This window comes from Stenella coeruleoalba, assembly GCF_951394435.1.
Source record: "Stenella coeruleoalba genome assembly, chromosome: 2".
NCBI classification, from domain to species: Eukaryota; Metazoa; Chordata; class Mammalia; order Artiodactyla; family Delphinidae; genus Stenella; species Stenella coeruleoalba.
Genome location: NC_137147.1, coordinates 101,112,512 through 101,134,853, shown reverse-complemented (window position 1 = coordinate 101,134,853; position 22,342 = coordinate 101,112,512). Strand labels below are relative to the sequence as shown.

Sequence of the window (22,342 nt, the reverse complement as noted above, 5' to 3'; positions counted from 1 at the left end):
GTGCCTCGTTGGGTCTGCTAAGTGAGTTTCTCTTTGTCCATCTAGTTTCCAGATTTAATATTGGCTTAAGGGTTTCTGCTCTTCTGTTCCCATCTTTGAAGATTTAGATTTTTATTTTAAATGGCTTTAGTATGCAAGATTTGGGAAGAGAATTTCTTAGATACAGTGAATCTGTTTCCACTGTCTTAACCCATTATTGTCCTTTACTTAATAAAATACAGTAAGTTGCTTATTCAAAGTACTAAGTATGTAAGTTGTAATAATATCTATGCTGAGTTTTCTCAGTAGATATTTGACTAATAGAATCTCATTTGTGTGCGTACATTCATTAACCCAAATACATTTGAATTTTGTGTACCCACATCCATATATAAATATTAATGTGTTTGAATGTAGGTATGTATGTATAATATGGGATAATATCCCTTTATGTTTGTTGGTAGGCATTTTTGCCATCATTCCCTCGGAAGGCTGAAATGCTGTAAAAGTATGTTTGAGGAGTTATCAATTTTTAAAAAACCTATAAAGAAAGGATGTTAGGTCTTTTCAATTAGAATTGGTTAAGTCTTAGGCTGTACTATAATCCTTCAATTGTTAGGTGAATTATTGCACAGTTCTCTCAAATGTCTACTGAAATGTCTAATTTTATCTAAACAGACTATAAGGTATCTTGTTAGGCAAGAAAAGGTTTGTAGCCTAAGTATAGTAGCAGCAGCATGTCCTCTGAAATTGTGGGTTTGTGGTTGTTTGAAACATAACTGTGTTGCAGTGTTGGTCTTTGGTAAGCATTTTGTGCTTTTGGGCACTGTGGCCTAATAAAGGCCTTCTCTGTCTTCCTGTGGTTAAGCTTCTGTGGGCTGTAGGATCGTAAGATTAAAAATTCTGTGTAAGCACACATGGAATTCCCTGTACTTCTAGGTGTTAACTTACTAACTTCAGGTTTCCTTTCCCCAAATCAGATTTAGATGTCTTGCAAGGCTCGTTCTCATCTGCCTTAGTTTTGAGGGCCCTTGCTTGTGTTTCTTGTACAAAGTATTTCTGATGGTGACTCCTTTTTTGGAGTTAGTTGATTATAGACTCTTATTCTGAATCCCTTGACTACTGTCAAAACACATTTGTGTCAAGGTTTTAATCCCTGTCATAATTTGAGAAGCCTTGATTAGTTCACTTTGAAGACTTTCTTTTCATAATGAGAGCGTATCTTAGCATCTTGACCTTTCAGATCACTCATCTCGAGACTAATATATCAGAACTTTGTTTTAATGAATATACAGTCGGGATTACTTCCATTTATACTCAGAAACACTTCTGGTAACTTATTTTTCTTGTTAGTTTTTACATTCAGACGGTAAAAGATAATTACTTACAATTTTATTATTGATACATCAGGATTTATTTTGTAAATGTATAAAATGTAAGGCTTTATGTATTTGAGAATACAGACTAAGTTATGAAGCATAATAGAGTTAATGCTCATGAACTCAACATACAATTTGAGAAGTAACATATTAGCAATCTCATGTAAGCTACGGTGTACTCCTCCGAAAACCCATCCTCCTGCCTGACTTAGAGGGGAAACCACTCTCCTGGATTCTGTTTCTTTCCTTTGTTCTTTAGTTTTATCAAAGTATGTATTCCTACACATCATATTGTTTCGTTTTGTACTTTTGACCTTATATAAATAGCATTATGCTATGTGTCTTGAATTTTTATTTTCCACTCCATGCCACCTTGTGAGATTTAGCTCCTTTCTCTATATAGCTGTAGTTCATTTACTTCCACTGCTGTATAATATTCTATCATGTGAATATGCCATATTTTATTTATCCATTTCCCGTTAATAGATGTTTCCACTGTGTACAGTCTCTGGCTGTTATCAACAGCATTGCTGCAAGCATTCCTGAGATTATTTTGCTGTGCTTGTGTGTGACCTTTCTCTGGGAGTGTGCTGCATTGCTAGGGAATATGTGTGCATGTTCAAGTTTGAAATGACTCCAGATTATTTTCCAGAGTGTTGTCAGCTTCTACACCAATAGCTTTTAAGAATTTCAGTTGGTTCTTTTTTCTCACCTATAGTGAGTATGGTCATACTTTACTATTCTTGCCAAATTAGTCATTGTAAAAAGTGTATTACTCTTATCTTATTTTGAACTTTCCATTATAAGAAAAGTTAAACATACTTTCATACATTGCTTCGTGTATTATTTTGTAAACATTTGGGTATTTTGCCTTCTATGTTTGGTCTTTCATACTGCTATATGTACATTCCTTATATCTTCTAGTTAGTATGTCTTTGAAAATGTGAAAATATATTTTCCCAGTTATTAGCTCATGTTTTCACTTTTTTATCTCTGTGGGTAAAGAGGGGTTCTTTAATGTATTTTAATATTTCAATCTTCTGTATTATGGTTAGTGCATTTGGGGTGCTATTATAGAACTTTTTCTATTCTCAGTGGTCATGACCAATACTCTTTATACTCCTATGAAAGGGAAGTTTTGAATACTTTATATATCCTTTTAATCTCTGTGATGGTGGTTTTTGAAATAGTTTAAAATTGATACCCACTTGAATGCTCTAGCATGGATAACTACCTGTCCTGACATCAATTATAATATAGTCCACCCTTTACTGAGCCCAATAGCGCCCTGTCTTAGTCTTCGTGGACAAGTTCTGGTGTAGTCTGTTCTGTTTTCAGTTTTTCTCTTCTGCTATACCATCTTCACGGCTATAGATTCAAAGTGTTTTGATATGTTAGAAAATGTTTTCTCCAGCATCCACACTCTTCAGAAGTGTCTTTGCTGTTCATGAATATTTACCCTTCCACCTAAACTTTCATATGAGCTAGCTGAGTTCTTTGAAAGTTCATTTGAGATTTTCATGGAAATATATTGAATCTATAAATTAGAAAAATGACTGTCCTGTATTCTTATTAAAATATTATGTCTTTCCTTTAAGTCTACTTTAATATAATTCAATAAAATGTTGGCATAGTCTGACAGTTTACTATATACTTTTGAGAATATTTCAGAGGTACATTGTTTTCTTTTGTAAATGGTATTGCTTTCTAAAAAATTCTTTCTGACATTTTATAAGAAAGTACTTTTATTCATATCATATTCCGTTAATTTTACTAAATCGGAGTTTAATTATAATTTTTAGATTATTTTTGTGAGTTTTAAATTCTTCCCTAATTTTTATATTATTTTACAATTTAGTGGAATTGTTCATGTTATTTGTAAAATTTCCCTTAAACCCAATTAGAAATGAGTTTAAAGATTTGGATTTTAAATGCATATTTTGCTTAACTTATCCTTTTATTAAATTGTGGTCAGAATTATTTCTGTTAGAGAAAAGCCAAATTGATGATATACATTCTTCTTCTGATGGACTTACTTGCTGTTAACACTCTACCCAAGACCTGTAGTTCATGTCTCTTCAGAGAATGGGTTATGATTTATGGGAAAACAACAGAAAACCTAATCTATATGCTTCAAAACAAAAACATAGGAAATTCTGTATTAAAAGACATTAAGTCACGATCAGGAGAAAAGATCAATGACCATGAGCAGGCATTATATGAGCTTGCTATAACAAGCATATCTCAGTATTTTAAATGTTATCAAATGTTAAATATCTATTTAAAAATTAAAATTTAATTGAATTTAAATTTAACAAAAGGGAGACGAGAGGCAGGACAAAAGCAAATGGCAATTATGAGGCTATGACGTCTTGGGATATCTATTTTTCCTTCTTGCCTATGAATTTAAACCCTTTACATGTTTGCAAAATGATTTTGGATTCTTTTTATTTCATATAGCATTACTTCATACATTTCCCCTTTTTCCATCAAATAACTTTTATTAAAATAATTTAAGTCACTTTCTAGATTTCAATCTTAAAAGCATACCATAAATTAAGTTCCAATTTTATTCATCTAGAATTTCCACTATTTAATTGATTTGATATTGAATATATTTATATAGAGAGTTTTTACTTCATTTCAGGTAATTCCAGAAATGTGATTTTATTTTGTGTACTGGCCAATTGTTTCTCAATCTTGTAATGAATGAGATGCACACCATTTATGAATAAGTGACTTGTCTTATACACTTCCTAGCATGTTTGCAGCCTTTTAAAAAGTCTAGAGTTGCATTTACTCACACTGAGGTGCATTCACTTACTCTAGGATTTTCAACTTTGAGAATACAGTTATTCTGAATTTCACCCTCACTACACCTTCATACACATTTTATTTCTCTCCCTAAAATAAATGTTCTTACCCTGACTAACCTATAAGGTTGGGATGGTAGTTTCTAAGTTCCCTCTCTCCTTTGTATAGTTGTTGACGTCCTATAAGATCTAGACACCCTGGACCTTCCTTCCAGATGGATTCCTTCAAATTACAACAGTATATTTAAACTGTACTTAAAACTGCTTATCACATGCCAGACACTATTCTCAGGGCTTCTCAAATATTAACACAATTCTCATAGTGTCTCTATGATGTAGGTTTCATTATCATCTGTTTTATAAATTAATGTATAAATTAAGGAACTTGAAGTACGGAGACAGAAGATGGAAGTTACATGCTCATCACCTCACAGGTTGTCTAGGGCACACCCAAAATATGGACCTGAGTCTCGTCTAAGTCTGGGTTCCTAACCAATAGACTCCCCCTTATAATAGCTAAGACTTATCAGTGTTCTTTCAACAGGCATTGTGCTAAGAGTTTTTCCTATTGATTGTGACTAGGAGTTAAGAGACTATTACACTCTGTTTTCCAAAACTTTTAGATGGAAGAAGTTGGATCCAGAGGGGCTATGAATCACACTGAGGATGCTGGAGCCTGGATTAGAAGCCAGGGCTCTAACTCTGTGAAATGCATCTGTAAACTCTGCAGGACACTCCTTTTAATGCCTGGAATCATGGAGGAAACTGGCAGGGTGCTATTTTTCTTCTGATGCTGAGATGATTTTTGGTGGAACTCGCAAAATAGATCACATTTTTGAGCACCTTCTTCTTCTGAAATGACCAAGATGCCCCCAGCACTGCTCTCACACCCCTGTTTATGGATTCCTCTCAGGTGCAGACATGATCCACAGTGAGAGATCCAAAATGAGTCACTTTGTGTTGTTTGTCACATATTCCAAATGACCAAGTCTTGTCTTTCTGAATTAAAGCCTTCTAAGAGTGCTTGAGACATAGTAGATAATGGTTAATTTTTGCTGACAAGTAAGGTAAATGTTTTGTTACTGTCATTATTTTTAGTGTCAGCCCTAAGCAGGATTGTGGTATGAAACAGACTATCTAAAAATATAAATGCTGTAGATGGAATGTGCCCCCCCGCCCAACAAATTCAGATCTTGACTCCCAATGCATGGATTGCATTAGGAGGTGGCGGATGCCAACACTGCTGCCGGTTTTCCGTATACGGGATGCTATGGACAGACTGTTTTGTGTCCCCCAAGGGGGAGCAGAATATACCACCCCAAAATGTGCTATCTTGGCATTCGGATTCTTTTGAGCCAAAAGCAGCTGAGACCCAGCAGACTCAGGAAAAGCTTTTTACCTCTCCTTTAACTGCCAAAAAGCACTTAGACCTGGGGCCTGTACCGTGAAGTAGAGCTGTTACCAGAGATAACTTTTTACATCAGCGAGACTTGTCTGCATGGCAGGGCAAATACATGTTTACCAAAATCTCTTGTCAGCTCTCATAAACTGTCTTCCTCCCCTTTGAAGCCCCAGGTGCCTGCCCCATTCTCATTAGCTCAGGATGGTATATAAGCCTCACTTTTTCTGGGAGTCCCATATTTTGCTGGGGTTTCTGTACATGTGGTACTTTTTTTCCTGCTAATCTGTCTTATGTCCATCTAATTACTATTCCAGCCAAACAGCCCAGAAGGGGAGAAGGGACAGGTCTAGTGACCTGTGGAGGTCTCTCCACTGGACGGATGCTGCCGACGTGCGGGGCAGGGGCTGCAACTGAGAGAGCCTGGAACCTCTGAGAAGAGTCCGGAGAAGGTAAGAATTCTTACCACACCCTCTTCCAGGTCTCTGCCTGCAGGGGCTGCTGGAAGTAAGAATGGTGAGTCTTTTTTTGTTTTTTTCCCTAAATTTAGATTATTTTTGTGGAGTAGTGCCTTGGGTATAGCGACTCTGGTAAAGATTTGTTATGAATACTCTTGTTTTCTATTGATCCCTTTCTTCCCAGAGAGGGTCATTGTTTTCCTTTATTGCTGTCCTTTGTGTCCTTTGTCATAGGAGGGTGAGCCATAGGGTAGAATGCAGGTCCCATACGCCTTTGTTCAAGTCAGCCTCAAACACTGGTGAGTTCACTGCTCTCCCCGGGCCCACGTCTCTTTACACAGACTTTGCTGTGGGTCCCTGTGTAAAAACCAGGGACCTTTCATCTTGTTCTATGTCCTGACAGCTTGGCTTTGTGACCAGTGAAAGATTCTCTGGTTTCCACCAGCCGGAAGGTGCAAAGTACCTGCCTGCATTTGGTGCCCCGTTAAATAGGCTGGGGTTCCTGACACAAAGTCACAAGCAGCAGTCTTTGTCCGACTGTGCCCACTCTCAAGGGAGTTTGTCACAAGGGGTCCCAGGCCCAAACAGGCCTTTGTCCTTCTCAACCTTTGTATTGTCAGAGTTGTAAAAGTCTCATTGCAGTAGCACCTGCCTGGTGTTGCAGGTTAGTGGGTCCGTGAATGGAGGTGTCTCGCTTTCTTGTGGGAAACCAGACACCATTTTCACTATACTGTCATTACCGTCTGTGATCGCAAAGGTCTCTTTGAGGCTCACCCTGGGAGTGCACTTCTGGGTCTTGTCAGGCTGCCTCTCTTGGGGCCCTTTGCGTGTCCATGTTTAAGCCATGAATCGGCTTATTGGTTTGAGCCACTATTGAGACAGACTAACATAAGATCCTATTCATCAGTGGCCAGACAATGGAGCCTTCGAATTGGAAAAACTTATATATTTGAAAAAAAATTAGAGTGCTCTTATCCTAAACAACTGTCTTATTGGTAGCTATGGAAAGACAAATTTAAAAAGGACTCAGGGACTTCCCTGGTGGCGCAGTGGTTAAGAATCTGCCTGCTAATGCAAGGGACACAGGTTCGAGCCCTGGTCCGGGAAGATCCCACATACTGTGGAGCAACTAAGCCCGTGCACCACAACTACTGAGCCTGCGCTCTAGAGCCCGTGAGCCACAACTACTGAGCCCACGTGCCACAACTACTGAAGCCTGCGTGCCTAGGGCCTGTGGTCTGCAACAAGAGAAGCCACCACAATGGGAAGCCCGCACACTGCAACGAAGAATAGCTCCCACTCGCCGCAACTAGAGAAAGCCCATACTCAGCAATGAAGACCCAAAACAGCCAAAAACTGAAAAATTAATAAATAAATTTATTTAAAAAAATAAAATGGATACAGAAGTATAACAGCCTTAGGGCTCCCTTAACAAAATGAAAAAACAGAGATCAGACTTGTGGACTTCAATTTTTGTTCCATCTGACATAAATTCTTAAAATGTGGCCCCAGCTCTTCAGAAAATTCCCTTAGCTCCCCAAGTTCCTCTGCCTTCCCCAGAAAACACCCAGCTGCCTATTTTAACTTCCCTTTTCTCACAAGATTCATGGAGAGCACTCTGGCCTGTTCTCCAGTCTTGGGGTGTACAGGTTACTCATGTAAATGCTGAAAGCCAGGAGTGAATTGAGCAGAAGTAACAGGACAGGTGTAGAGCTCACACTGCTGTTCCTTACGATTCTTCCTACTTTCCAGGGCTCTGTAATCAGGCTTTTCCAGCTTCAGGTCTTCCTGTACAATGTCCTTTGCAGGTGTAGCCTGGACGCCCACCACAAAGAATTCACATCCCATGGACAGCAGGTCTTTTAAATTATAAAGCCCTTTTACCTCCACTGTCAGAAGTTCCTGGACATTCACAGCCCCACTCACTGGACATTCACAGCCCCACTCACAGGGAATCTTGATTAGCTGCTAAGGGATGTTCTTCCATCCGTAATTATACTGTGTTAACAGACAAGCCAGACAGTTCCCTGAAAAAAAAACTTACAAAGGAGACAAATGATGAGAATTTCTCCCAGGTCCTCCTAAAGATGATGAGGAAATGGATCAGCTGTTTGTTGATGTTCAGGGGCTTACAGAGACAATTGATCAAAGATTGAATTGTATACCCAGAGGGGAGAAAAAGGAAAATATTTGAAGGCCTTTACAGACTTTTAAAAGCCATACTACAAACCCTGAAGCTCCAGAACATAGAAATTTTTTATTTCCACTTTGTTTAGAAATCTTCTCCCTGATAAAGAGAAACAAATTGAAGATGATGTAGGTGGGTGGATAGGTGGATCAACATCTTGATATTCAGGCTGCAACCTAATTCTTTAAGGAATTAAAAGCAACTGTTCTTAGCTCACAAATCTTGGCAAATCCAGAAATGCAGCTCTAGAAAGAATTCAAAGTCCACCTGTCTTTACCATCCCCCAGATTTCACCTGTTAATCTCAAAGTGCTTGTAGGTATTATAAAAGATCAGGATTTGGAAACAGGACTGTCCTTCTCTTAAGTGTAAAGAAAGAAAAAAGGAAAAATTTAAATAGTTAACTACCCTGGACTTCTGATAATAGAGGAATATATGCCAAAACTCCTAGTAGAAAACTTTCATTTTTTTCTTTTCCTTGAAGATGTAAATCTTACCACGTCTGAAATATAAACACCTCAGAAGGTAACTAAAAAGCTGCCCACACTCCTTTAAGACCAAAGAACAAAAAGAGAAAAAGACTTTACAATACAGACTGCTGTAGAAGTTCCCTTTCCAAATATAGTACAGCTAAAGATTTTCACTAATACTTGGGAAGAATATTAAGATTTGTGTTTGTCCTTGATAAGTCATCTTCACAAATATTAGTAAGAAACAATTTGCATTCATTTTTATAAACTAGTGAGTTCTACACTTTTGTACCTGATTCATGGCTAAAATTTTGTGACAGAAGCTACAGAGTCTCTGCTTGTGTCTACATGTTTATGTATGGCTACGGATGTATCTTATTGATATGTGATATTTTTCTATGTTCAGATGGTATTGCAAAAAAAAATTTGTAAAATAGCTCTATTTAATTGGCATAATGAAAAAAGTGCTATGCAATTATTTCTAAATTCTCAGAAATATAATAGAAAATAGTGTAAATGCTTTCTAAGTTCACATGATCTGGATAATATTTGGTAAATGAAGTCTAGTTTATTATTGGTTTAATTTAAACAGACATGTCTTCAGAGTTATCAATGTTAAATATAATACAGACATACAACTTTATTCTACCTGGGTTTATTAGTCAAATAAGCTCATGTTGGTTTTTTTTGTTTTTGTTTTTTTTACAAAATTTGTCAGCGAGAAAAATAACGTAGACGATAGCTGAATGCCTCATGAAGTTTCATAACTAATCTAAATGTGGTTAAGTGAATTAAATTGATATAAGTGGGATACAAGTTTACAAAAGAACATTTCAATACATACCATGTTTTATGGTATGTCTGCTTACATAGTTTATCAAATTTTTTGGTAATTTACATTCTTAAACTTTTCCTAAGTTATATGATGGAAATTCATCGACTATCTAGATCGTTCCTCAATTACTTAAACCTATGTTCAGTAGTTAATGGTTATCCATTTTGGCAACATATTTGGATCTGTCAGTAATCCTGTCTTGGGCTACATTAAAATTGTACTATGTAAGCATATGCTTCTAGAAATTATGAACTATATTCATACATTTGCCAGTCTACATAATGTGGCCTGTAACAGTTCACTATTGCTGACTTAGTTTTAACTAGAAATTAAGATTTTAAGAGTTAAGAATTCTAATATATATGATTAAACCCCCTAGAAATAAGGGAAACAACTCTCTATGTGAAGACTGTAGGTTGCGTTCTTGACTAAGAAGAAAAGGTATGAGTTATAGAGATGTGTTGTTAAAGGAACAAGAAGTATAATGGCTGAAATTTTGTTTGTTTGTTTTTGTTATTTTTCCAGAGTGAGAAACACAAAGGATAAACTAAATGGATATAGAAAGTTAGGAAGGAGGGATTTCTCTTGTGTGGTCAAGCTAGCTAAAATCTAATGAGATTATTAGCGATCCTAAAAATAATCTTTATCAATAGTGTACTTGTATAAACAAACCTCATCTGCTAAAAGAACAAAATTTCCTTGGAATATTGCTTCATAAAACTGCTAACAAAAGATCAAGGTGAACAAGAATTTCATGGGACTGAATGAGTTGATGAGGATGATTATAACTTTTATGACTTTTTTGTTTGAACCATTGTTGATTCTTTTGTTTTCTCAGGTTAAGTAAATCTCTTGTTACCAAGGTTTGACTGGAATGTCATATCTGAGAAAGACACGCATAGACTCTAGTATGCTCAACAGCTTTAAGGAACTAAGGTTGACCTTATGGAGCCAATAAAGCCCCTTGGAAAAATGGGAACCCCTTGCTTATAGGGCTCCTAGCAGCTTTACTAGATGATATGGCAGGTCACTTATTTGCAGGCCCAGGAACTTCAGGATATTTAAGGGACCACAAGAAGAGAGACATTTACCCAAATCTATAGGGTTGGCAGGTCCTTGGCTCGGCTTTCTAGCCTCAGAGGTTTTTACAAAGTCCAATCTGTGATTCCTTGTGAAAACGTCCAGCAAAGCAGACCCAAGAGCTTATATGGTTAATTACTCTTCTTGCTGAACCTATGTAAATAACCAGACCAAGTTTATTGAACCTAGACTTAATTTGCAAACAAAGTAGTCTTCTCTTTTATAGAACGATAGAGAAATATAGAAAGTTGATTATAGAGAAATTATTTCAGTATTATCTTTATGGACGTCAGATTCTAGTGCTATTAATTCTTCGTGGTTTTGTTTTCTATCTGTAAACTAACTGGATGCTGAATTCTCTCAGTTTCTCCAATATTTGGCTACAGCTCTCCAAACTAACATTTCTGATTTTCCCCAACCTTTTTGACTTGGAATCATGGAGAACTAAAACTGCCCTTTTCCTGAAACCCTGCAAACTGAACTTGATATCAACTTCAGATAAATCACCACTTCAGCTCCTTATGGACAGTTTTCTGTCTGTTGTTGTGTAGCCACTCAGAGGCTATCACAGATGTTCCAGCTGCAAACCAGGGAATCTGTCAGATTGCCACTGCCTGTCCTCGCTCCATCTGAAGACGCTTCTAGCCCAACATCTAGAACTTTTCTAGACTGACTGAATTCAGAACTAGAAAACTGGAATTATAGTCTACTGTAACTATTACTTGTTTTTTGATGGTTGTTTCCATAGAAATGCCTTTTTAAATACCCAGTTGCTTGCATAAAATAGGCCTATGCAGGGAGCCCACCTGCATCACCACATTCCGTAATGAGTGTAACTAAACTGATTTCTTGTCAGGAGGAGAATGAATGGTTCAATGAGATGGGGGAATCTACTAAATCAGCCTCTTGCCTTTAAATTTTGGGAATTTGCACAGGTGGGACCAAGAGGTAGCAGAACATGCCACCCCAAAATGTGCCATTTGGCATGTGGATTCTTTTGAGCTGAAGGCAATTGAGACCCAGCAGACTCAGGATGTTTTAGCTCTCCCTTAACTGTCCAGAAGAATTTGGATAGGGGGCCTGTATCAGAAGAGTTGTTACCAGAGAGAACTTGTATATCCGAAAGACATCTCCGTGACAGGGCAAACGTTTGTTTATCAAACATCTGCTCTTCTTCTGAAAATTGTCATCTCGTCCTCTTTGAACCCCAGACCCCTACTCCCTCTCCATAGTTCAGGATGGTATAGAAGCCTCAACTGCCTAACTAGCCTGTGAGTCTCATCCATTCATGGAGCTCCCATATGTATGACATTTGCCTTTCTCCTGTTGATCTGTCTTATGCTAATTTAATTATTAGATCAGCTACAGAACCTAGAAGGGAAGAAGGGAAAATTTTACTGACCATGCACTCTCTAAAATTTATATGTTCAAATTCTTACCCCCAAAGATGATAGTATTGAGAGGTTGGGCCTTTGGGATGTGATTGGGTCAGGAGGGTGGAGCCCCCATAATGGGATAGTGTCCTTATAAGAGAAACCAAAGAAGCTCCCTCATCCCTTCTGCGATGTGAGACCCCAGTGACAAGGATGCCATCTATGAACCAGGCAGTGTGGTCTCACCAGACACCGAATCTGCTGATGCCTTGATCCTGGATTTCCAGCCTCCAGAACTGTGAGAATTAAATGTCTATTGTTTGTAAACCCCCACCCCCAATGCATGGAATTCTGTTATAGCAACCAGATTGGAATAAGACCCTGGGAAATTGAAGTCCAATAAGTAGAAATTAGATTATTATAATGCAACTGACATTAAGGGGTCCAGATCATACCTTTTCAGCCTATATTGTGTTGGTTAAAATAATTAAGATACCTAGGGAATTTCCTGGTGGTCCAGCTGTTAGGACTCGGCACTCTCACTGCCAAGGGCCTGAGTTCAATCCTTGGTCAAGGAACTAAGATCCCACAAGCTGTGTGGCATGGCCAAAAAAAAAAAAAAGAAAAAGAAACTTAACTTTTCAGTCTTTGAGTCTGAAGTAGTCAAGTTGGTGTTGATAGAATTGCTACTATAACAGGTTATTAGATCTCAGTCCTGTATGAAGTTTGGGTGTGAAATTTTGTTTTGTGGAGGATTAAGATGGAATTACCATTTAAATCTTTAAAAAATTATCTGGTAGATATTTCCTACTTTCATATATTCAGATATGTGACTTTGTTAGTTATCCTGTTTCACTTTCCTTATTTGTGAAGTTGTGGCTATCTTTAAATGGGCTGGTAAAGAAAAAAACACAACTGCTCCTGATACACAGCAAGCACGCCGTCAGCCCTTGTCAATGCCGTTTGCCTGATTGTCCATCATCCCTGTAACATAAGGAAATGTATCTGTCCTCTTAGCTTATTAATACAGAATTGGCACTTAAGAACTAATGATTGGTAAAGTAATGAACATGACTGCAATTGAAGGAAAAAATATCAAATTTTGTTTCTGACCAACCTATCTTATTATTTGTTTTACAAAAGCAAATATTCTTTGGATCCTGTGCAATGACATAAGATGTGGTGCTCATTGGAGTACAGTGGGGCTTTGTGTAGAAATATGCTTACATTGTTAAACTAATTAAACAAGGAAGATGTCAGCCACCTCATCTAATACCACGGCAGCTAGGTACGGAAGCCAGAATCTAAGCCGGGAAACCTCTCATCAGTCAAGGTCTCATTGTGTTTTTACTCCCCAAGGTTCCTCCAGTTTCCTAGGATTAGAGTTGGAATCGCCTGAGACCATGTAGATAGTTCAATAAACTGCTTAAAGAAAACAATCCTGCCCTTCTCTTACGATGTGCTTCCTGGCCTTCCTTTCTGCACGGATGTCGTCCCAATCAATACCGGCATCTCAGTAATTAAAGGCTCCCAGGTTTAGAGTTCAGGCCTTCCTGCAGGATACCCTTACCTGCCAAACACTGCCTCACACATTTGCTTCAACTGTCCTTGACTTCTACAGCCATGATCAACAATTACACTGCTATTTTTTTAAATCCCCAATCTACTGCTCTGTCGGTGGACTATTTAAATGATCTTTGCTCACAGAGTCGTTACTGTAGCCCACCCTAATAATATTTGACAGTGCCATTTGGTTTGTATTTCTTCGTACTGAACTGACTTCCCTTCAACTCATCACAGATCTTTTCTGGATAAATAAACACATTCCCATTGAATTATGTTTACCTACCTGTTAGCTTTTTGACAAAGTGACTCTAGAAAATACCCTTCACAGTTTCAGAAGCTTCTGCTCAAACTCTGCCTTTCTGGTGATCAATATCTGCACTAAAAATGAAAAATTCAGTCAAGCATAGGCATGACTGCAATATATGAATACGTGATATTACATATATCCCAAAGCAGTATAAAAATAAACTGCCTTACTTTCCATCTGGTGGAGAAAGCCAACTCTGTAGTTATATATATAGGTAGTAAGGAGAACTTCAATTTGTGAAGCCCTGTAAGAAGCTGAAAAATACTTGAGACGTATTTCCTCAGACCCCTCTACTCACTGAGGCTGGAAGCTTTGCTGTAAATTATGCAAAACAGCAGCAAGATGTGACTGAATCTTACAGAAGCCTGGATTCCATTTCTGTATAACTGTCCAAGAGTCCGTAAGCATGATAAATGCAGGAGAGGAAGTTAAGGAGGAAATGGAGAGAAATGGAACCAGAAAAGCAATGTGGTAATAAAAGGAAACATGTAGTTTTAGTCAAGAGTGTCATGTGAGGATACAAAGGCCTCCAATGTGGCTCAGTATCAGCAGTGCCAGCAATTTCTCCACCTCCACATCCACGAACCACCATCACCCACAGACAACCACCACCATTCACCACCAACCATTACCACCTTCACCCACTGTCACCTCCAACAATAGCTAACACCAGCCATCACCACCAACCACTCAATGCCCCCCACCACTGTTACCATTAACCACAGACAACTTCTACCCACCACCACCCACTACTAACCACTCACCACTACTACCATCACCCACAGACAACCACCACCATTCACCAACAATTACCACCATCACCCACCACCACCTCCAACAATAACCACCACCAACTAACCACCACTATCACCATCAACCACTGAAAACTACCAACCACCACCAACAACAACCACTGCTCATAACCCCTGCCACCAACCACCACAATCCACTACCAACAAGCAACACTCACTGTTAACACCATCATCACTAACAACCACAACCAACAGCCACTATAACCCACCACCACCAGCTACCTCCAACCACCATCACATGGATGAGTTAATGGAAAATGGTTCTGATCAGAGAAGAGTCATGGGCAGTAGAAAGAAGAGGTCAGGCAGCTGAGGGACAGCCTAATTTTACCAACCTGAGATCAACCTCAATACTAACAAGGAGAACACAGACCAAATGTGTAAGTTCATACACAGAAATTCCTGAGGGAGGTATGGAGGTTATAGCTATACCTTGACAACAAAATATTAGAAACAGCATAATGGAAAATTTGTAATCATGGTGGAAAACTGCAAATTAAAACCAGAAGTTGTCTGTTTTTGCTGTGATACGCCCAAAAACAATAGGGTCAAAAGTATCTCTAAAGGTACCATAAGTTAAACTGCTTATATTCACAGACAAAGACTCTTAGGCTGGTTGATCCTCTGACCTTCACAAAGTCACACAAGCTGAAGTCCATACACAGACCCTGGTGGCTCCAGGCTGAAATCAAAAGTTTTTTCACTACACAAACTGCCATGGCTTTATTTTTCAGCAGAAACTACCTGTATTCAACCAAGAGTTAAAACATCCTGCTCTGGGTGAATCTTTATAAATTTTCCACTTCCAGCTTCAACAATCTAAAAACTGCTCAGGTAATTGTACATAATAGTAAGGAGGAAAAAGGGGGAAAAAATCAATAAAAGATTATATAATTGTATTTCTTATCTTCCAGTGCTGAAGCTATCCATAGAAAATCTGGTTATCAGAAGACATCCACCTTGACAAGGTTAGTCTGCATTTGCGGTAGCGTAGTTTGTGATTTTTAGGCATTATTATAATGATGGTCTTCATTATGGAGTTGTAGCATGTACTTTTTAATTTGGTTGTCAAGGGAGACAGGGAGCGGTAATTAAGGCTAAAAGATGGAGAATGGAAGCCTTATTAAAGGATATATTGAAGATGGGAATTTGATCTGAGAATTAGATTATGATGGGCATTTTTCATGCAGCTGTGGCACTCCTGAGTGACAGAGGAACTGAGCCGGCAATTATAACGACAGGCATCTCCCCTAATCTTTACAATCTCAAGCTTGCAGACACATCCATTTAACTTAATTTTTATGAAGCCTGCACATTTATAGCCTCACCAAATTGGAAATTTGTTTGTTTATTGTCCACAGGAAATAATTTTAGGGGAGCAAATAGCAGTGAAAGCCATTATGCCTGTCTTGCTTGTTTTTTTAACTTGTAAAACTAATAATATGAAATTAACCTGAAGGCAGCTGCCTTTATGAAAGCTGATTGATCCTCAGCAGCCAGGCATTATTATGATTATCAGTGGGAAGGTCAAAGGGAGGCATGTAAAAGTCACAGCCGATTCGTGAGTTCCTACATTGAGCAAAGGATTTGAAAAAAAAAAAAATGAGGCTTGTGTGGTTCCATGTTATAAGTAAGAAATCAGTCTTCCTTGTATTGCTGAAACTGAAATTTTGGGGAATGGATTTTAAACAACTTTGGACATAGTTATTTCAAGATGTCTGTTCAGTAAAGATAGCAATAGTTCATTACCATGCATGCTGAAAACCTATTTTAAGAAGTACTTTGCTGCACAAAGATTAATTTACCACATCATATTTTTTTTCTCCCAGTAACACTAATATAAATAATTGTTGTACCTTAAATTGGCATTATATTTTGATAGCCTACTTTTTAATATACAAAGAACTGTTCAGCAGAACTGTTCAGAACATGGAGACATAGACAGAAAATAGGAGACTGCAGGAACAGCTCTCAATTTAAATCCCATTTATTGTTCTGAGGGAGTGTGGGAGCTGAAGATACTTCACCATAATAATAATGATGGGGCCAAGATTGTTTTGTGAATATGTTTCAACAAGTAACAGAAATTTTTGTTTGTGATTTAGATATGGCAAAATCTGAAAACTCACCCTATTTAAAAATGTTCTTTCCATTCCCATCTGTTAATGTACTGTTATTTCCTCTTAGGGAAATATCATAAGCCTTATCAAAAAGGGCTTTCATGTATATATATCTAAAGTTGGGCAGGTCTCTGTGACAGTACCTAGTGGGTGTGCGATTTTCAAGAGCTCTCCTAGTAATGAAAGGGTGTTAATGTCATCATCCTACAAAACAGAAATCAATAGACTTCTATTTTATAGTACCTGTAGCTAACAGAATAAGAAATAAATTATGTGATTAATATCAAAAGTTGAAAATACTAAAAAAGTGTAATATACCTATATTTGGGGGAAGAATTTGGGGAAATGAGAAGTAGGTGAATCCTCAGTACATAGGGATGTTGTTTATAATGTCTAATGTCGAACAGCATAAAATTATTATTTAGGGACAAGGTGATTTAAAATCAGAAACGATTCCAGGATTTGAGCATTTACCACTGAAGGCACAAAAACAGATGAAAGGATACTTTAGAGAGAGAGAAAATTTTAATTTTATATGGTTTTTAATCATGTGCATATATTTATGTGATAGAGTATTTTAAATTATTTTGAATATATATTTTCAACATCTATATTTTAATTTATATGCAAGTGTGTATATATCTGGTATCATGCCATGATAAGCTTCTAAACACTATGTCCGTTGATTCAATTTATCTTTTGTGAGAGACTAGGTATTCTGAGAAAACTTTGCTACTGTCTTTTACTCTTTGTCATTTTTAGTATGATGATGAATAACTCATTAGTCCATTTGGCTTCATTTCCTGTGTACAAAACTCGGGTGTCAGTACCTAAGGTATATGTGTGTTGGGTTTCAAATGAATTGTATACATTTAGGGATGACCGTGATTAAGTCCTGTGGGCAGAGCGGTGCTGGAGAAAGGCTCCATCACCACTCGGGGTAGGCAGTCCTGCTGCATCACCTACTGTCTGCATCATCTATTGTCTGCATCACCAGGTGGGAGCTGTGTAAATTACCCACAGAGGCAGGGAAGGCTACAGAAGAGGGTCCCTCTCCTCTCAGGCCTGCCTCCACAGCTTGCTTTCTTTGTAGGCATCTAGTAACCTCCGTCTGTGTCTGGGTTGAACTGGTATAACCCCAGAGGTTCTATGTCTGTTCAAGACCAGTGTTGTATGCACGTGGTACAAGGCTTAATTGATCGCTCTATGTGAACCATTGGTGGGGCAGTTCACCAAATCAAATGAAGGAAAATTGCTGAGACTGTAAAATGTGATGGGGAAAATTTGATGTTGGAAAGGTCATAATTTATGATGTCTTCTAATTGAATGTTTTTCACAAGCCCCTCCCTACTCAGGGTGCATCTGCAGAGGTAGCAAGCACTGAACAGAGGTTTAGGAGACAAACCTAAACTCTGCGAGTTCCAGCCTGTGACGCATCCCTGCCGGTCATGGTGCTTCTCACTCCTTCCCTACCTTACACTCCTTCTGCAGTTCATCCCACACACAGGTGTCAATATTAGCATCCATGCTACGCCCAAGAAATACGGAAACAGTGACCAGCAAGACAGAAACATTTCCTAACCTCATGAAATTTGAAATCTGGGGGAAAAAAGATACAGAGCAAGATCTGGGTGAGTGGAGATCGTTTTCCTAGTTGAGAATATTTAACTTTACACATATTTAGTTCATCTCTTTTCAAAATCTGAAGTGTAAACATCCAACAAAGATTCTAGTGATGGAACTTAATAAGTGAACTCTGAATATTGGATGAAGGAAAATATGAACAAAATTGGTCCAGAAAATATTGAAAAAGAATAATAAGAATGGTTTGATATATAAAATATGAAAACATACAATTAAAATACAATAATCAAAGTAGTGCATTGTTGGTGTAGGAATTAAAAAATGAGGAAAATACCAAAATGTAGATGAAAAGAGGAAGCTCCAGAAACAGAATCAAGGAAGAGAGGGAGGTGTTGGAATAACTAGATTGTATTTGTTAAAATTTATAATAATAACTTTATAGATAAAAGCAGACTTACATACATACACACATCTATAAAGAAATAGATGAATGAAAAGTGATGGAAAACAAATCCATAACATTAATATTTCAAAAAGGAATTTCTGACATTTAATAGAAACTATACAGCTGTGAATTAATGAACAATTTTGTGAAAACTGCAAATGCAGGTGAGTTAATAGTAATTTAAATTTCAAATTAGATTCAAAAACATTTAAGTGGTGGGGGACCTTCAAGATGGCGGAGGAGTAAGATATGGAGATCACCTTCCTCCCCACAAATACATCAAAAATACATCTACATGTGGAACAACTCCTACACAACACCTACTGAACGCTGGCAGAAGACCTCAGACTTCCCAAAAGGCAAGAAACTCCCCACGTACCTGGGTAGAGCAAAAGAAAAAAGGAAAAACATAGACAAAAGAATAGGGATGGGACCTGCACCTCTGGGAGCCAGAGCCCCCTAATCAGCTGCTACTTTAACCCCTTCCTGTCTGGGTGGGGAACAGATGCCCTCAGGCGACCTTCATGCAGAGGCAGGGCCAAATCCAAAGCTGAACCCCAGGATCTGTGCGAATAAAGAAGAGAAAGGGAAATCTTTAACAGCAGTCTCAGGAGCAATGGATTAAATGTTCACCATCAACCTGATGTACCCTACATCTCTGGAATACCTGTATAGGCAACAAATCATCCCAAAATTGAGGCAATGGGCTTTGGGAGCAACTGTAACCCCAAGAAAGACTTGGGGTTTGCTTTCTGCATCTAATTTGTTTCTGGCTTTATGTTTATCTTACTTTAGCATTTAGAGCTTATTATCATTGGTAGATTTATTTATTAATTTGGTTGCTCTCTTCCCTTTTTTAAATACATATATATTTTTATCCTTTTTCTCTTTTTGTGAGTGTGTACGTGTATGCTGCTTTGTGTGATTTTGTCTGTATAGCTTTGTTTTTGCCATTTGTCCTAGGGTTCTCTCTATCTGTTTTTTTGTTTGTTTGTTTTAGTATTGTTTTTAGCACTTGTTATCATTGGTTAATTTGTTTTTTGGTTTTGTTGCTCTCTTCACTTTCTTTTTAAATTACTTTTTAATTTTATTTTTTATTTTAATAAATTTATTTAATTTTCTTTTTTTCTTTCTTCTTTTTTTTTTTCTCCCTTTTCTTTGTAGCTGTGTGGCTAACAGGGTCTTGGTGCTCCAGCTGGGTATCAGGCCTGAGTCTCTGAGATGGGACAGTCAAGTTCAGGACATTGGTCCACCAGAGAACTCCTGGCCCCACGTAGTATCAAAAGGTGAAAATTCTCCCATGGATCTCCATCTCAACACTATCACCCAGCTCCACTCATGACCAGCAAAGTACAGTGCTGGACACCCTATGCCAAACAGATAGCAAGACAGGAACACAACCCTACCCATTAGCACAGAGGCTGCCTAAAATCATAATAAGGTCATAGACACCCCAAAACACCGGACGGGGTCCTGCCCACCAGAAAGACAAGATCCAGCCTCATCCACTAGAGCACAGGCACCAGTCCCCTCCACCAGGAAGCCTACACAACACACTGAGCCAACCTTACCCACTGAGAGCAGACACAAAAAACAATGGGAATTATGAACTTGCAGCCTGTGAAAAGGAGACCCCAATCACAGTAACTTAAGCAAATCAGAAGACAGAGAAATACACAGCAGATGAAGGAGCAAGGTAAAAACCCAGCAGACCAAAAAAAATGAAGGGAAATAGGCAGCCTACCTGAAAAACAATTCAGAGTAATGATAATAAAGATGATCCAAAATCTTGGAAATAGAATGGAGGAAATACAAGAAACGTTTAACAAGGACCTAGAAGAACTAAAGAGCAAACAAACAATGATGAACAACACAATAAATGAATATAAAAATTCTCTAGAAGGAATCAATAGCAGAATAACTGAGGCAGAAGAAAGGATAAGTGACCTGGAATATAAAATAGTGGAAATAACGACCACAGACCAGAATAAAGTAAACAGAATGGAAAGAATTTAGGACAGTCTCAGAGACCTTGGGGACAACATTAAACACAACAACATTCAAATTATAGGGGCCCCAGAGGAAGAAAAGAAAAAGAAAGGGACTGAGAAAATATTTGAAGAGATTATAGTTGAAAACTTCCCTAATATGGGAAAGGAAATAGTCATTCAAGTCCAGGAAGGACAGAGAGTCCCATACAGGATAAATCCAAGGAGAAATACACCAAGACACATATAAATCAAACTATCAAAAATTAAATACAAAGAAAAAATATTAAAAGCAGCAAGGGAAAAGCAACAAATAATATACAAGGAAATCCCCATATGGTTAACAGCTGATCTTTCAGCAGAAACACTGCAAGCCAGAAGGGAGTGGCAGGATATATTTAAGGTGTTGAAAGGGAAAAACCTACAACCAAGATTACCCAGCAAGAATCTCATTCAGATTCCAAGGAGAAATTAAAAGCTTTAGAGACAAGCAAAAGCTAAGAGAATTCAGCACCACTAAACCAGCTTTACAACAAATGCTAAAGGAATTTCTCTAGGCAGGAAACACAAGAGAAGGAAAAGACTTACAATAACAAACCCAAAACAATTAAGAAAATGGTACCAGGAACATACATATTGATAACTACCTTAAATGTAAATGGATTGAATGCTCCAACCAGAAGACATAGACTGGCTGAATGGATACAAAAACAAGACCTGTATATATGCTGTCTACAAGAGACCCACTTCAGACCTAGGGACACATACAGACTGAAAGTGACGGGATGGAGAAAGGTATTCATTGCAAATGGAAATCAAAAGAAAGCTGGAGTAGCAATTCTCATATCAGACAGAATAGACTTTAAAATAAAAATATTACAAGAGAAAAGAAGGACACTATGTAATGATCAAGGGATCAATCCAAGAAGAAGACATAACAACTATAAATATTTAACCACCCAACATAGGAACACCTCAATACATAAGGCAAACGCTAACAGCCATAAAAGGGGAAATCAACAGTAACACAACCATAGTAGCGGACTTTAATACCCCACTTTCACCAATGGAAAGATCATCCAAAATGAAAATAAATAAGGAAACACAAGCTTTAAATGATACATTAAAACCAGGTGGACTTAAGTGATGTTTATAGGACATTCCATCCAAAAAAAAACCAGAATACACTTTCTTCTCAACTGCTCATGGCACATTCCCAGGATAGATCATATCTTGGGTCACAAATCAAGCCTTGGTAAATTTAAGAAAATTGAAGTCGTATCAAGTATCTTTTCTGACCACAACATTATGAGACTAGATATCAATTATAGGAAAAAATCTATAAAAAATACAAACACATGGAGGCTAAACTATACAATACTAAATAACCAAGAGATCACTGAAGAAATCAAAGAAGAAATCAGAAATTACCTAGAAACAAATGACAATGAAAACACGACGAACCAAAACATACGGGATGCAGCAAAAGCAGTTCTAAGAGGGAAGTTTATAGCAATACAATCCTACCTCAAGACACAAAGAACATC

General features: G+C 37.8%; 1 protein-coding gene across 3 annotated transcripts in view; it reads left to right on the top strand.

Moving 5' to 3' along the window:
- Window positions 1-22,342, top strand: part of LOC307181555 (uncharacterized protein) — a 312,309-nt gene that overhangs the window by 261,903 nt on the left and 28,064 nt on the right. For 2 of the 3 annotated variants that reach the window (XR_013826947.1, XR_013826948.1), the window contains exons 5-6: window positions 5,888-6,022; window positions 15,573-15,626. Coding sequence is in view for 1 of the 3 variants with exons in the window: in XM_079912082.1 (XP_079768208.1) it covers window positions 5,888-6,006 (119 nt within the window). In the remaining 2 variants the exon portion in view is untranslated. Of the gene's footprint in view, window positions 1-5,887; window positions 6,295-15,572; window positions 15,627-22,342 lie in introns of those variants that run through there. The other variant, XM_079912082.1, reaches the window with a different exon arrangement.